Raw genomic sequence first — 16,226 nt, 5'->3', positions numbered from 1 at the left:
GGATTGGTCCTCAGAGAGAATCTCCAATAGGCAGTTCTGGGCCACTGGTGTCACTGGCTGGAGAGATGCTGGGGGCAGGAAGGAGGAGCCACAGCCTCCTTGGGTCCTGACTCTGTCTCTGAGCAGCACCAGGCCAAAGAAATCAGTCAGTAGGTGCTGCTTCCTATTCTTACGTGGAAGCCTCATAACTCCCAACACTGAGGTCACGGAAATTGGCCGTAGGAGCCAGAATTTCACGTCTTTAGTTTTCTTAAACTCCCGAATTTAAAAATATCTCATTTACATGTATGACAGAGAATAAATGCATCAAAGTCTAGGAAGATCTGGATCAGTGCTTCTTCCCTCCTGTATATTATCACCCCCTGCACGCTCTGGCTTCACCTCCAGAGACTGACTCCGTAGTTCTGGGAGGGACCCTGACAGCATATCTATTACCAGCTCCTTGGAGGCTCCTCATGTGGGTGTGTGGACCTCAGTGCCAGCTGACAGTCCCATGTCCTTTGTGTGTTTGACAGGTCGCCCTTTGGATGCCATGGCGGGGACGGTGGCTACAGGTGAGACTGGGGTGTCCTTGGCTGCCCTGACCATCATCGTCTAGCTCGAGCCCTAAAGTGATTCTTCAAGGAAATCGAGCAAAGTACTACTGTCCTGTTTAGGTCAGCCCTCTGAGCCTGTGTTATGCGTGAAGTGTCAGTAATGAAGGGCAGTGAATTTATGGTTCCAGTTCCATTTCCGTTAGTCAAGTGGTGACAGCCTTCTCAGTCTCCCAGCATGGACACCACATGTGCAGGACAGACATGTGGCTGTTAGGGCTGTTAGCACAGCAACATTGCCAGGGCGCCACCCAGGGGCATCATTTTGGAGGGTTTCCATGATAAACACCTTCTCTGCCCATTCTCCTTCTCTATCTGGGTCCTTCCCTGTCCTTTCTTTTTCATCTTTCATTTTTTGTTCCTGTTCTTACCTATATCTTGGGTTTCCAGAAGCTCCACTGAACTTTTCTTACCACCACTTGGAGATAAAGGGCTAAAATCATGTAATGCCTGGAGAGCCTAGCTGGTCCTTCTAGGGAAAAGCTGCAGCTAGGTGACCAGAGCCAAATGAGTGTAGGTCCACTTTTCTTTTTTTAAATAAATTTATTTATTTTATTTATTTATTTTTGGCTGCGTTTGGTCTGCATTGCTGCATGTGGGCTGTCTCTAGTTGCGGCGAGCGGGGCTACTCTTTGTTGCGGTGCGCGGGCTTCTCATTGTGGTGGCTTCTCTTGTTGTGGAGCATGGGCTCTAGGTACGCGGGCTTCAGTAATGTGGCATGCAGGCTCAGTAGTTGCGGCTCGCGGGCTCTAGAGCACAGGCTCAGTAGTTGTGGCAAACGGGCTTAGTTGCTCTACGGCATGTGGGATCTTCCTGGACCAGGGCTCAAACCCGTGTCCCCTGCATTGGCAGGCGGATTCTTAATCACTGCGCCACCAGGGAAGTCCTTGTAGGTCCACTTTTTACACAGCCAGGTAATCTGATGGAGAAAGCCGTTGCCACATCCGTCACCTTTAATTTTGGACTACATATTGGACAGATGGATAGACAAACAGACAAGCAGATGGAGAATCAAATGGACAGGGGGATGGACAGATGGACACAGAACAAATCAGTGTTGGAGAAGGTGGATGACTCAGAGCCACTTCTTTCCACTTAGTAGTGGATTTTCAATAATGAAATTTTAATAAGTTACAAGTGATGGTGGGTGGAACACTGTCATCTCCATATACATACAGGCTCCACATAAGCTCAACCTTAAATGTGAAAATGAAGCAGTTTATTCATTACTGCTGATGACCTCACAAAATCAAAACTATAGGACCCAGCGCCAAGGAGTATCCGAGGGAAAGGTTCGGACTGATTCTGGATAACTGCTCTGCCCAGCAAGCACGTGTCAGTGGTAAAACTCTCAAGAGAAGTGAGAGATGTTGGAAAACTCAAACGCCTTCATGCCCTAATTTCCTAAGTTTGCAAGAATTTTTAGACTAATTTATACCTCTGCTATGTCCTAAGACGTACCCAACAAAGTAATGACCAATGAAACCTTTCGAGGAAAAAGATGAAAGAAAAAAAAATGTCAACTATAAAATTAGTGAACTAAACAGTGAAAAAACCTGAAATTCTAAAATATCTCTGTGCTTTTAGAAAAATCTCAGTGTGGCAGCGTCATTACTAACTCATCTGGAGCGATTAGGAATTCCCCTCGGAATGACATGCATGACAACATGACATGTATGTGAGAAATCAAGGTGAACGCATCTGATCACATACTACTGGCATTTCCATATCTTAGGTAAGTCCAAAGTACTTTGCTTAAGTACACGGTGTAGTTTAAAATTCCAAGCATTTACTCCCTTGGTTGATTCTTGTAACTGAAAGAGTTCTTCATGCCTTTTTGTTTCTATTTTGAAATAATTACAGACACACAAGAAATTACAAAATAACACACAGAGTCCCATGTACACTTCACCCCACTTTCCCCATTGGTGGCATCTTATACAATTGTAGAAAAATATCAAAAGCACAGACCTGACATTAGTACTGTACTGTTGGCTGGAATACAGACTAACTCAGTTTTCACCATTTTTTACTTGCACTTGTGTGTGTGGGGGGGGGGGCGTTCTGTGCAATTTTATCCCATGTATAGACTCATGCAACCGTCACCACAATCTAGAAGCAGGCAGTGTGTTCCACCACCACAAAGAAATGACTTCTTCATCCTTCCTGCTTACAACCACCCTACCTCTGTCCCTGGCAGCCACCAATCTGTCCTCCTTCTCTACAGTTTTGTCATTTTGAGACTGTTACATCTGTGGGATCATACAGTACGTATTCTTCTGAGATTCACTTTTCTCACCAGCTTTAGGCCCTTGAGATCCACCCAGGTTGTTGTATGTATCGAGTCTGTTCCTTGTTATTGCTGAGAAGTATTCCATTGTGTGGAGACCAGAGTTTGTTTAACCGTTTCCTCCACTGAAGGACATTTGGGTTGTTTCAGTTCTTGCTGTTATATGTAAAGCTTCGATGAGCATTCATGTACAGGTTTTTGCGTGAGCATCAGTTTTCATTTCTCTGGGATGAATGATCAAGAGTCAGTGCTAGGTTGTATGGTAAAGTACATGTTTAGTGTTTTAAGAGCACATCAAGAGACGCAAGAGGGAGCGGATATGGGGATATATGTATACGTATAGCTGATTCACTTTGTTATACAGCAGAAACTAACACAACATTGTAAAGCAATTATACTCCAATAAAGAGGTTAAAAAAAAAAAAGAACACATCAAACTATTTTCCAGAGAGACTACCATTTTACATTCTCACCAGCACCATATGAGAGATCCAATTTCTCCATAGCTTAGCTAGCATTTGCTATTACTATTTGTATTAGCTATTTGTCATTTTTAGCATAGAAATCTTGTACATGTTTTGTTAAATGTGTATGTAGGTGTTTCTTTTTTTCTTTTTTTGGGGTAATTATAAATGATACTCTTTATAATTTTGGTTTCCACATGTTTGTTACTAATATATAGAAATATGATTGATTTTTGTGTGCTTCCATTAATTTGTAATTAAAGTGAAATTCATTTTATATGCTTTGTATAGATATGTATGTGTGTGTGAGTGTGTGTGTGTGTCGTGGGGTGTATGTGTGTGTGGTAGTGGGGTCTGAGAGAGAGAGATTGAGAGTATGTGTGTATATATTTCAGCTTACTGGTTAAAGATGCAGATTCCATGGAACCCTCAGACCTAATAAACCAGGAAAATTTAGGTTTTAATATTGTAAACTGTCAAGGCAGATGTCATTCATAGATGAGTGTCTTATGGAAATTAACCTTCAGGAACAATTTAAATTATTTACTGCTCTTGAATTTTTTTTTAATTTGTTTATTTATTTATTTTTGGCTGCGTTGGTTCTTCATTGCTGCGCACGGGCTTTCTCTAGTTGCGGCGAGCGGGGGCTACTCTTTGTTGCGGTGCATGGGCTTCTCATTGCGGTGGGTTCCCTTGTTGCGGAGCACGGGATCTAGGCGCGTGGGCTTCAGTAGTTGTGGCTTGCAGGCTCTAGAGTGCAGGCTCAGTAGTTGTGGCGCACGGGCTTAGTTGCTCCACGGCATGTGGGATCTTCCTGGACCAGGGCTCGAACCCATGTCCCCTGCATTGGCAGGCGGATTCTTAACCACTGCGCCACCAGGAAAGCCCCTTGTTTAATTCTTATAAATCCAAAACCTGTAAGTTCCAGTTGCAGTAGATACTGAGTTGAAGGAAACACAATCTACCCAGAAAAAGTGATGAAAAAGTAGTTAAAGGGAGGTCCCAGTCATAACCTCCCAAAACAGTCCATCCCACCCCCATCCCTCCATCTCCAATTCCTCAGACCCAAACCTCGTCAGACTCACCCCTTCCCCAGGAACATCCAGCCTCAGTCTCTGTCTCTCTTTCCCAAACCCTCATGTCGATCTGCTCTGCCTCTCTCCCAGCAAGCGAGAACCCTTCCACTTTAGAAAGAGCGAGGAGACGTCCTTTTTCCTGTCATTTTTTCCTGTCATTTCAGGAGGAAGTAACTCTTGTGGAGGGGTCATTTCTAGTCTCTCCGGCTCATTTTCCAGTCCGCTGCATCCAGGAGACTACCCAACAGACGTCCAGTGTGTTTGGGAGATCCACGTGGATAAAAAATTCCACATAGAACTCATGATTCCAACTTTGAAGTAAGAAAACAACTTTTAAAGGGAAGAGTCCACCTAAATAAGAGTATGGCCTTGTGAAATCATAATAAAGATTTTTCTTTCAGCGGGAAACACTTAGGGGCAAAACCAGAAGAATGCAAAATTCTTTCCAGTTTGAAGCTGGAGTTGTTTTTGTAGTGCTATCCAATGAGCTACTTCTAGCTTGAAAAATTCAATAAGTGGTTTATTAACATATTTGACTTAACATTACTATGATGGTTTTTCTTTTGATTTTTTTCTAAAAATATCCTTATCAGCTTTGCCCTCACTGTACACTGGGTACCAATATTTATTCTCTTAGACTTTCTCTTTCTTTACATTTTAAGCAAGCTTAAAAATTAAGTGGCTTTCCATACACATACATTAGCTGGCTACTCCAGCCTTGAGCCCTGCATCCTCTAAATGTTGCCACAGAGTGAAAGGGGATGGCAGAGTCATTGCCTCATCTCTGATATAAAAAGGATAGAATTTCCTAAGTCATTGCCATTTTTTAATCTTCAGGACATAAAGTAATAGCTGACTTTTTTTAGTGTGCTCAGGTTCTGTACTATGTATTTTGTATGCTTTGTCATGTTCCAGCATCACTTGAGCCCTAAGATAGATGTCCTTGTCATCCCAATTAGAGACAAAGAAGCTGAGGCTCAGAGAGGTTAACTAACAGGCCCAAGGCCAACCTTCTAGTTCTGTTGGATGTAAATGGCCTAGCTCTTCACCAGGATATGATTCTGCAAGCAGAGTCTGTACAAAGCCCTTCTTCTTGTTGTCTATGACACACATCATGCTACAAACACAACAATACTGTGAAATGCTATGAAAATCCCCCTTTATCATGCACTGAATTGTTGCTCGGTCCATGGAGTCCGACATGCCCTGTGCCAAAGGATACCCTAGAAACACGTTATCTTTGTTGAGTAAAACCCTAAGGACACAGCCCACTATGAAGTGAGAGCCTTGAATCCATACCTCTAAAGCCTGTCATGTTATCAGTTATCCATTTCTTCAAAATCAGCTCTCATACACATCCTTTTGAATAATTACCAAAGTGCAAATATTCTTCTACATGCTGACATTATTTTAATTTTATTTTTTAAATATATATTTATTTATTTATTATGGCTGCGCCGGGTCTTAGTTGTGGCACGCAGGATCTTCCTTGCAGCGTGCGGGCTCTTAGTTGCGGCATGTGGGATCTAGTTCCCTGACCAGGGATGGAACCTGGGCCCCCTGCATTGGGAGCGCGGAGTCTTAACCACTGGACCACCAGGGAAGTCCCTATTTTTATTTTAAAATCAAGTTTTTCCTCCCCAAGAATTTGGGTATGAAAAATGTTGTGAAATACAGAGGTAGGAAAATCGGGCTGTGATGTTGGTTACATGCTGATCGCTGGGATGATTTTACTATTCAGATTTTATTTGCAGTGTATATTCGCATTTCCTAATGTTCTGTGTAAGTTGTGATTGGCCAAAACCATTATGATTTTAAAATTTCTTTTACTAAGTGAAACCATAAGCCTCACACATTCCGCAAAGATAATGAGTTCTGTTAATAAGGCATCTGAAAAAGTTAATTGATATTTTATATATTAATATGCAATTTAAAGTATAATCCAACTATTTAATCCTGTGATTGTCATACTTTTCAAACTTTAAGATCCAGGATGCCCTAACCTGCTGCTAACCCTCCACTGTGATTCCCCCAGGCTAGAAGACATCCTTGGATGCCCGTATGACTCAGTTGAAATCTTTGACGGCCCCAGGATTGCCTGTTGTCCATGGGCAAATTCTGCGCCTCAGTAGCTGTGATGTTTTTCTCCTCCTCCGACATCATGACTGTTGTGTTCCGAAGTGATTTTGTGATCACCAACAGTGGCTTTTATGCTCTGTTCAATGCAATTCCGCAGGGTGAAAGAGAGTCAGGTAGGAAGCTTCAAGCAGGTTTTTGGCCTTGAAAAGACAGAACAGTTTTCTAATTTAAGGGATTTCCCTATTAGCAGAGGCCTGGGATTCAGTTTTAAAAGCACACACACACACACATAAGCCCTGCTGCATCGCTGCTAGATTTTTCCATTAAGAGGGCCTCATGAGCGATGAAATAAAGCAGTGACGTCCAGCCTGTATGTGAATGGGCAGGCGGCTCCTCCCCGCGGCTGCATCCGGCTGCCTGGGAACTGTCCAGGGTGCTGAAAAGTAAAAGTCAAACTTGCAAGAATTCTCTTCCCTCCACCAGCTGGCTCACTTTACATCTTGCCTGCATTGGACCCTAGACTCACCCAAATAAGAGGCTTGGGAATTCCTTAATGGATGGACGCTATAGCCTGTCATTCCAGGACCAGGTCCAGTTTGCACCCAGAAGGCATACTTACCTGCCAATTGTGGGGCCCCAGTTAACTCAGGTCATTAGGAATTCGGGTGGAAACTCCCTGGGTGTATTTTGAAGCTGGGTGTTTGTATCTGAGTAAGGGAATTCCTTATATATTTGACCTTCAAAAGCATGCTTGAGATCTTGCCCTGGGGAGGCTAAGTAAGGTCCAGCATTTGAAATCCAGACCATTCATTGACTCAAGATCACCATTTTCTCATCCAATAATCTTCACTAACGTCCTACTCTGTGCCAGGCCCAGTTATAAGTGCTGGGGACACAGTAAACAGTACCATGCCTTTCCCTCGTGGAGTTTACAGTAGCGTGGATTTGGGTGAATGGGGAAGGATCAAGACATAAGAAACAAGTAAATAAACAAGATGATTTGGGGGTAGTGATAAGGCTGGGAATACAGAGCCAGATGGGATAGAAGAGAGTGCCTGGGGTGGAGGAGGTGCTATTGTGGATTGAATGGGGATGGCGGCCTTGCTGAGGAGGTGATATGTGATGAGTGACCATGAAGGGGCATTCTAGGCAGAGAGAATAGCAATGCAAGGCTGCTCTCAGGGAGGAAAGAGTTGGACACATTAGAGAAACTGAAAGAAGGCCAGGGTGGCAGAGCCTGTGGACACAGTAAGGGAAGGCTGTCCCTAGTGCGTCTCCAGGAGACTGCAGGTGACCCCAGCTGGCCACAGCCCGTCAGCCCAGAAAAAGCCATTCCCTTTGGGCTTTATGAAGTCCTAGACGCCCTTGTGGTCAGGTGTCTTCAGGGGACTAAATCTACACTTATCCAAGCACTTATCCAAGACATGTCCAAAGAAGCAGCTGGGAACCCATTTCCCCAGGAACCCAGCTTTGCAACACAGAGAACCACACAGCAAGATCTGCAGAACCCAAGGTGTGCTGGGGCTAAGCACTGTGTTTTATAGTCACACTCTTGTTGACTTGTCACCTCTGAGGTACATGCTGCTAGAAGCCCCATTTTACAAATGAGGAAACTGGGGCCCAGGGAGATGAAATAACTTGTCAAAGGTTACACAACTAGGGGGCAGGAGAGCTGGGATCCAAACCCGCCTCTGTCTCACTCCTAAGCCCCTCAGCCCAACATATGACCGAATCAAGACAGCCTTAAGGCTTCATTCTTGCATTTATTTCCTTAGCCACAAATATGGGAGCTAGAAATCCTTCTTACTTAAAACTCCCTACACTCAAAAATAAAATCCTGCTTTGTTTAGAGGATGGACCAGAGCTGCGGCTGGTGGGTGGTTCTGGGCGGTGCTCAGGAAGCCTGGAGATCCTCCACAAGGGGCCTGGGGCACCGTGTGTGACCACCTATGGGGCCTGAACGAAGCTGAGGTCGTGTGCCGACAGCTGGGGTGTGGAAGGGCCATCACTGCCCCTGGAAAGGCCCACTTAGGCCTGGGCTCTGGAGACATCCTCCTGGACAACATTCAGTGTTCAGGAAGCGAGAACCACCTTGGCCAGTGCCCCAGCTCTGGCTGGTCAGACCACAATTGTGGTCACCATGAGGATGCTGGCGTCATCTGCTCAGGTACCTCTCCTCCTGCGGCAGCTTCTTTCTGGTCTTTCAGCATCTCGGGTGGAAGGTGTGCACAGAGCAGGGCCAGGTGACCGGACAGATGAATGTCCCTTCAGCCGGGCTGGCAGAGAATGCTGAGAGCCACGCTTTCTTCTGAACACACACTCCAGGGCCACACAATTTTCCGGTCCTGTTCCTTGCAGCCTCTCTCAGGTCTGTAACTGCTTCTCCAGAGTCTAAACATGCCCTGTTCTTGCTTGTGTAAGATGAAGCCTGCCTGTTTGGGACTTGCCCACACCAGAAAACCACCACTTGTCTTTATAAAATTTAACTTAGATTTCCTAAATTTACCTCTTTTTAATGCATGCAGATGCAGGGGACTGGGCTCCAGATGTGATTCCTGCACCCCCAGGTAGGTCTGACACTGAATTTCCATTATCTCTGCAAAGTGAATAAGAAATTTAACCTCGGGACTCCCCTGGTGGTGTAGTGGTTAAGAATCCGCCTGCCAATGCAGGGGACACGGGTTCGATCCCTGGTCTGGGAAGATCCCACATGCCATGGAGTAGCTAAGCCCGTGCGCCACAACTACTGAGCCTGCGCTCTAGAGCCCGCAAGCCACAACTACTGAGCCCATGTGCCACAACTACTGAAGCCTGCGTGCCTAGAGCCCGTGCTCCGCAACAAGAGAAACCACTGCAATAAGAAGCCCGCATACCACAACGAAGAGTAACCCCCGCTTGCTGCAACTAGAGAAAGCCTGTGAGTAGCAATGAAGACCCAACGCAGCCATAAATAAATAAATAAATAAATAAATAAATTTATATTAAAAAAAAAAAGAAATCTAACCTCTGTCTGGACCCAGGCACAGGTGGACAGTGACGTAGACACTGGAATCACCCAGCGAGCTTTAAAAACTTCCGGTGCTCAAGCTGCACCCCAGACCAGTCACATCAGCACTTCTGGGGCCCAGCCAGTCATCAGTGATATTTAAAGCTTCCTGTGTGATTCCAACATGCAGCCAAGGCTAAGAACCAGGGGCTTGGTCAACGAGCTAAAAGTCACATTTCCCAAATGAAACGGCATCTGAAACTCTCCTCTCTGGACAACAGATCATGGAGGGGCAGGAAGGGACTGAAAGAGGATGGTCCCATCACAGTGGCTGAGAAGAGGGTTGGTACAGAGAGGAAGGAGGAAAGGTTTACCTCTCGGGGATACGAATTAGAGAGTGAAAGCATGCAAGTCAACATAGAAGCACTGAATGTCGAACTCTCCCAGTGGGTAGAAAGCAGACTGGGGAAGTGAAAACATTTGGGGCTCCTCTGGGGGCCTCCTGGCTTAGCCAACAGGGCAGGAATAGAGAAAGGTACACCTTCTTCAGGTAACCTAGTCAAAGTTGAGGTGCAGCAGTGACCTCCCAACTCAGATTCCTGCTGGATCAGAGCACCTACGGTCCTGCCTCCTGCATCTGCCTGCCTCTCCAGGACAAGTTCTCAGCCGCTTGCTTCCCTGCTCACTGGCACCCCGGGCCCCACGCATCCTCCTCCCAGCCTTACCCAGTGACAGGTGCCGCTCTCTGCCCTCAGTGGTGGCCTGGGCCGGGGAGAGTTGGGGTCAGGGGTGCTCCTTGCAGTGTTTGGGGGCCAGGCGAGGTGGCTAGCAGCTGTCCCTACCCTGGGCTGGCACCACTATGGTGCATTTGGAGGGACACGCATTGGGAGCCTCTTAGCCACTCCAGTCCAGGTTCCGAGGGCGTCCCAGGTGGAAGTTGCCATCCCTTGTAGGTTGCCCTTCTGGTGTGGGTTGCAGAGGCAGACCTATGGGAAGGGGCCCATCTTACTTCGTTGGAATACTTGTCCAACCTACCATTCCCCACCATGGCTCTCAGCTTTCCGGGTTTGAAAGCTGCATTGTCCCTCTGCATTTTGGCACCTGATAAATTTCTACAGGCACTGTGGCATGTTCATAAGCCCAGATGTTACTGTAGGTGATGCCTCATGACTGGTCAGTCTCAGGACAGCCCTTGGATTGGTGGACCCCAGCACAGAAGAGAAAACAAATCATGAGACTGTGCGTTGTCTGTGATTTCCTGGTGAATCACTGAAAGAAGGGGAGAGGTTGCATCTCAGATCAAGGAGAAAAGAGGAATGAGTGTGTCCACACCATATATTAAGATTCAAGCGTAGTAGCAGCTTCATTCGTTTGTACTTAAGTATTGATATAAGATGATGTTATCGTGCCAAGCTTTTTCCTGATTTTTTTGGTTCTGATTTTTGCAGCTGCCATTCCCCAAGCGCCTATCCCACAAGGTAACTCTCTTCCACTGAAAGTATAACCTGTAAAGGGTGGAATCATGGTGATAATTCATAAAAGTAGAATAGACGTCTGCTGTCCTGCCTGCATGAGGGGAAGGAAGTGGTGGGACGGAGCTCTCACAAGTAGATCGATTGTCTGCATCTTAGTTGGGCTGGTTTGCATGACAGGAAGCTGGGGAGAGCAGTAAGGACGTGTCACTGGACACCCCACACCTGCCATGTACATATCCAATCCATTTCCAGTCTCACCTACAGTCTTAGGGTCCTGTCTACCTGTCACACATCTTTCCTCCTCCCTCACTCCCTCTCAGGGTACAGCCACACACCAGCCAAGCCGCAACCATGTCTACACCAGCATGATCCCTTCCCATTTTGTGATTCACTTTTGAGCTTGCTGGAATTCTGGATTCTGTACTCGGGAAAATGCAACTTGCATGCCTGAAGAATCCAGCCCCGGCTCTCCCGTTTGTTTTCACAGGAGGAAGTCACTTTTGTGGGGGAGTCATTTCAAGTCTCTCGGGCTCCTTCTCCAGTCCTTGGTATCCAACAAACTACCCCAGTGACGTGGAGTATGTCTGGGCGATACACCTGGCTGAGAAGTTCCATGTAGAGCTGACAATCCCCAGCCTGAAGTAAGCAGCTTTGCTTTTCTCTGCATCAAAGGCCAGACCGGATTTGAAACCATGCTTTCCCCAAGAGGTCGCTTTTCCAAAGTGTCTGAGTCATTTCAGCTCCTGTAACAAAATCGTAATAGACTGGGTATCTTAATAAACAACAGAAGTTTATTTTCTCACAGTTCTGCAGGCTGGAAAGTCCAAGATCAGTATACCAGCAGATTCGGTATCTGCTGAGGACCTGCTCCCGGGTTCATAGATGGCCGTCTTTCACTATAACCTCACATGGTGGAAGGGACCGGGAACTTTCTCAGGCCTCTTTATAAGGACACTAATCCCATCATGAGGGCTCTGCCTTCATAACCTAATCACTTCCTAAAGGCCCCACCTCCTAATACTATCATATTGAGGGTTAGGTTTCAACATATGAATTTCAAGGGGACAAACATTCAGCCTACAGCACCATGTGACAAATCCTTTCACATATTAGGTGAAAATTGGTCTGGTCATCTGAGCTCAGAAAGTCTTAGCTTAGAAAGTGCAATTGGAGAAGACCCCACAAGCATCCCTGACACCTGCCTTGGAGGGAGCCTCAGCTGGGGTGACCCACACGTGAGGACCTTGCCCCTCCACTCTCAGCCAGCTCCATTTGGGACACAGCCTCTTCCTCTGGCTGAACCCTAAACTGTTCTTCTTCATTACCATTTTCTGATCTTTATTCTTCCCTCTGGTGCTACACAAGTCTTTTTCCTCTTCCCTTCAAGAATTTCTATCATGTTCCTACTAAGATTTTTCTTCTGCATATTAAACAGCCTCCGTTCATTCATTCCTCGTATCATGTACATTGTGCTTCCTACTCTTTCTCCAACCATCACCCATTTTTAAAGGAATTCATCCCATTGTAATGCATATTTATATCCATGTATATATACATATATATTTGTACACACATACATATACAGGAGTAACTTTTTAATGAAAATATTACTTTTCCTGATAATGTTTAACCCTGGTTTCATCTTTCTACACTGGGTCATGTCTGGCTCCGTCTTCCTAACACTGTCACACAGCCTGTCCCAGACCTCTGCCACTGCTTTCTGTCTGTGTTCATTGGCCACAGCAGTCAAGGATGTGACGGTTAAATGCTGCCTTCAAATGTAATGGGTCGGCTGTGGAGTGTTAGTTTTACCTGATGCCTAAATTTCCTTTAGGATGGGGAGGACATGACTAAAATCAGGGAGTGTTATGTATTATGAGCAAAGTGTATTTATCATTCATTCATTCATTCCACACATTTATTTGCTGAAAACAATGTGAGAAGATTTGGCATCATATATTTCAAATCTATGAACTTCACAGTTCTAATGTTTTGGGGCATAGAGTATCATTTTATCGTTTCTGGAAAACGGTTATTACAAACAGCTGTAATGACCCGTAGCCCCGCAGTCTCAAGGTAAGCCTTTCAACACGAATTTCCTACTATAATTTCAGAGCTCACCAATCAAGGACTGTTTAGTGTGTTGCCTGGAGGCTGAGCTTAGTTGCTGATTCTTGGAGTTTGACATTTTTAAGTCTGAATTTATTGATATTTGCTTTTTGTTTCTTAGGACATAAAATTAGTTGTTATTTGCTCCAGTGAATCTCAACTGGGAATAACTGTACCTCCCCACAGGATGTTTCGTTGTGTCTGGAGACATTTTTTTACTGTCTCAATTGGGGGTATGCCATTGTCGTATAGTGGGTAGAGGCCAGGGATGCTGTTGTGTCCTACAATTCGCAATACAGCCCCCCACAGTAGAGAGTTATCCATCCCGTGTCAGTGGTGCTGAGACTGAGACGTCCACAATGAAAATGTGAGGTATGCACTGCAGTGTCGCCTGTTACTGCCACACTACCGTCACCTTCCACACAAATATTATCACTTTCCCTAATTTAAAAATGAGTTATTTTGAGCTACTTGGCTCTTATTTCATTGAAACAGATGTGTTCTGCAACAAACAGGTTTTCAAATTCAGTAGTTTGCATACAAATGTCATTGTGCCCATTGTGTATATTATGCAATGAGCACAGACAAGGCATGCGTCAAAGCCACTGACTGTTGTTTAAATGCAAATGTGCATACGTTACATTTTTATCGTGTTAGATAAATGTTGATGTTCTTTAATGTATACTTATTGAGCCCACTTTCTGCAGGCCCTGGACTAGGAATGGGTTTATAATGCCAAAAAAGACAAACAAGGTCTCTACCCTCATGGAGTTTACATTCTAGATGGGGAGACAAGTAGTACTCGAATAAACCAATAACTCAGTGGACAACTTCAGTTAGTGATAAGTTGAAAAGTGCTATCAAGAAAAATTTAATACATACTTGGTAACAAGGTAGAGAGCGAAAGGGGCGAAGACAGCTTTAGATACGATGCCAGGGACAGCTTCTCTGATCATCCAGGTTAGACGAAACATGCCAGGAAAACACTTGGTTTGAACCGGGCAGTTTGGGGCATTGGAAGGAAGAGTCTTAGTCAACAGGCCCTCGGAACTTTTACAGCTGTCACCATTTCTTCCTGCTCTGGGTCTTGTTGAGAGTTCCACTCAGTGAGACCCTAATGGACACTTGCCACCACCCTAGGGAGTGGCAGAGTTTGAATAAAGAGTCAGGGGACATCCTGGAGACACTTGAGGCAGAGAGGAAGATGGTGGGACACACTGAAAGCCAAGATACCAGTTGTGACCGCAGCAGGGCGGGGAGGGGTGCTGAAATAGACCAAGAGAGACATGACAAGAGGCTGACTGGCCTGGACCAGTCCCAACAGGGAGGGACAGGAGGACAGCCTCAGGCAGTATCTGAGGGCTCAAGTCCACTAGTGAGCTGTGTGGTTGGAAGGAGGGGCAGGAGTGCCTGCAGTTTCTGGCTGGATATGATGCAAAATTTGACTTTATGTGAGACATTTCTGCAGATTTCCTTGGGGAGCTTAACTCTGCCTTCACCTCCTCAGATTAGAGGACATCTGTGGGTGCCCTTACGACTTCATCGAAGTGTTCGATGGACAGCAGGTTGCCTCGCTCTCCATGGCCAGATTCTGTGCCGAGGCAGGGCTCATGTTCCGCTCCTCGTCAAACATCCTGACCGCAGTGTTCAGAAGCGACGCCATGATCACCAACACAGGGTTCCTTGCCCCGTACAATGCCATTCAGCAGGACGAAAGGGAGAGTGGTGGGTATCCTAATAGGGACCTCGGAGGGAAGTCAGATGTAATTTGCGTCCTTTCCCTTTAAGAGAGGAGATGCTTTCTAAATCCGACCTGCGGGGTCCACCTGCATTACTGACATCCTAAGTGACATCACTCTGACACTGACAGCCCCCTGCCCACCCCTCCCCCTGCTCTGCCCCTCACTGTCATCTTCCTCCAAGACGTCCCCCTGAAGAGACAGACGGCTGAGTCACGTATCTTGCCGTGGCCACGCGTGCAGGGCGAGAACCCAAACAACAGCCTCCTTCTCCAAAGGAAAGGGAAATGCAGTAGAGCGAATCCTTCTGGAGCAAAACCATCTCAAACTACAACTACCAGCCCACCTGCTTCCAGCCGAATTCTATGCAGAAACCATCCAGAACACATACTCATACAGGCCTCTGAGCTTCTGCAGCAAGCTATGGGGAACATTCCACAGCCCTCGGAGGATAATGCTTAGGGTGACCGTATAACTTATCCTTCAGTCAGGGTACTTTTGAGAGTTTAAAAGAGACTCTAAAATAATTAATGGGCATTAATTGACCTACAGCAGTCATAAACCAGGACCATTCCTGGCAAATCAAGACATAGTGTCCAACAGCCTAATATGGGAAAACGTGCCCATCTGAGAAACTTGGGCATTCTCTATCTGAGCGGAAGGGCCTGAGCAGAGACAGGGGACAGCACCACAGCTCAGGAGCCTCTGTTCTCCTGCCCCCAGACGCGGCCCTGAGACTGGGGGACGGCAGTCACAGGTGTGAGGGCCGGGTGGAGGCCCTCTACAATGGCACCTGGGGCACCGTGTGTGACGACAGCTGGGACCTGACAGACGCCAGGGTCATGTGCCGGCAGCTCGGCTGTGGCGCGGCCTTGTCAGCCCCGGCGCAGAGCTACTTAGGTGGAGGCAGTGGCCACGTCATGCTGGACGATGTGCGGCGCACGGGGAATGAAGCCAGGCTGCGGCAGCGCACGCACAACGGCTGCTTCTCCCACAGCTGCAGACACCCAGCTGGCGGCGTCTGCTCAGGTGGGCCCCCCCCGGGACACAGCACACCTCAGGGAGAGTCTTGCGCCCCGGCAGCCTCTGGGAAGGGAGACGTCAATTACTCAGAAAGGAGCTGTGGGCTTCAAGCCATCTTTTCAAGTCAATTTGCTTAAGAGGTAGTTTTCTTTCTCTTCAGTTGTCGTGTCTGTAAAATGCTCAAGGTCCCACCTTAAAAGCTGTGGTGATTAAATGGGGGGTTTGTGTCGCCAGACAGCCCATTCCTGGATAGACAGGCCATGGCACTGGTGACAATCCACTCTCTCCTCAATGGGAATAGCAGCCGGTGTCCAAAGAGTGCTTAACACAAGCCAGGCTCTGTGCTAAAACCAGTGCATTCCTGGTCTCATTTAATCTTCACAGTCTCAAAT

General features: G+C 46.5%; 1 protein-coding gene across 1 annotated transcript; it reads left to right on the top strand.

Moving 5' to 3' along the window:
* Window positions 1-11,395: 11,395 nt before the first annotated feature.
* LOC103007532 (putative DMBT1-like protein) lies at window positions 11,396-15,971 on the top strand. Its single transcript, XM_057531416.1, has 3 exons — window positions 11,396-11,604; window positions 14,580-14,797; window positions 15,535-15,971. Exons 1-3 carry the CDS (start codon window positions 11,396-11,398, stop codon window positions 15,969-15,971), a joined length of 864 nt encoding a protein of 287 aa, XP_057387399.1.
* Window positions 15,972-16,226: the final 255 nt, after the last annotated feature.

The sequence above is a fragment of the Balaenoptera acutorostrata genome, chromosome 16 (assembly GCF_949987535.1).
Source record: "Balaenoptera acutorostrata chromosome 16, mBalAcu1.1, whole genome shotgun sequence".
NCBI classification, from domain to species: Eukaryota; Metazoa; Chordata; class Mammalia; order Artiodactyla; family Balaenopteridae; genus Balaenoptera; species Balaenoptera acutorostrata.
This window is presented reverse-complemented; position numbering and strand designations above follow the sequence as displayed.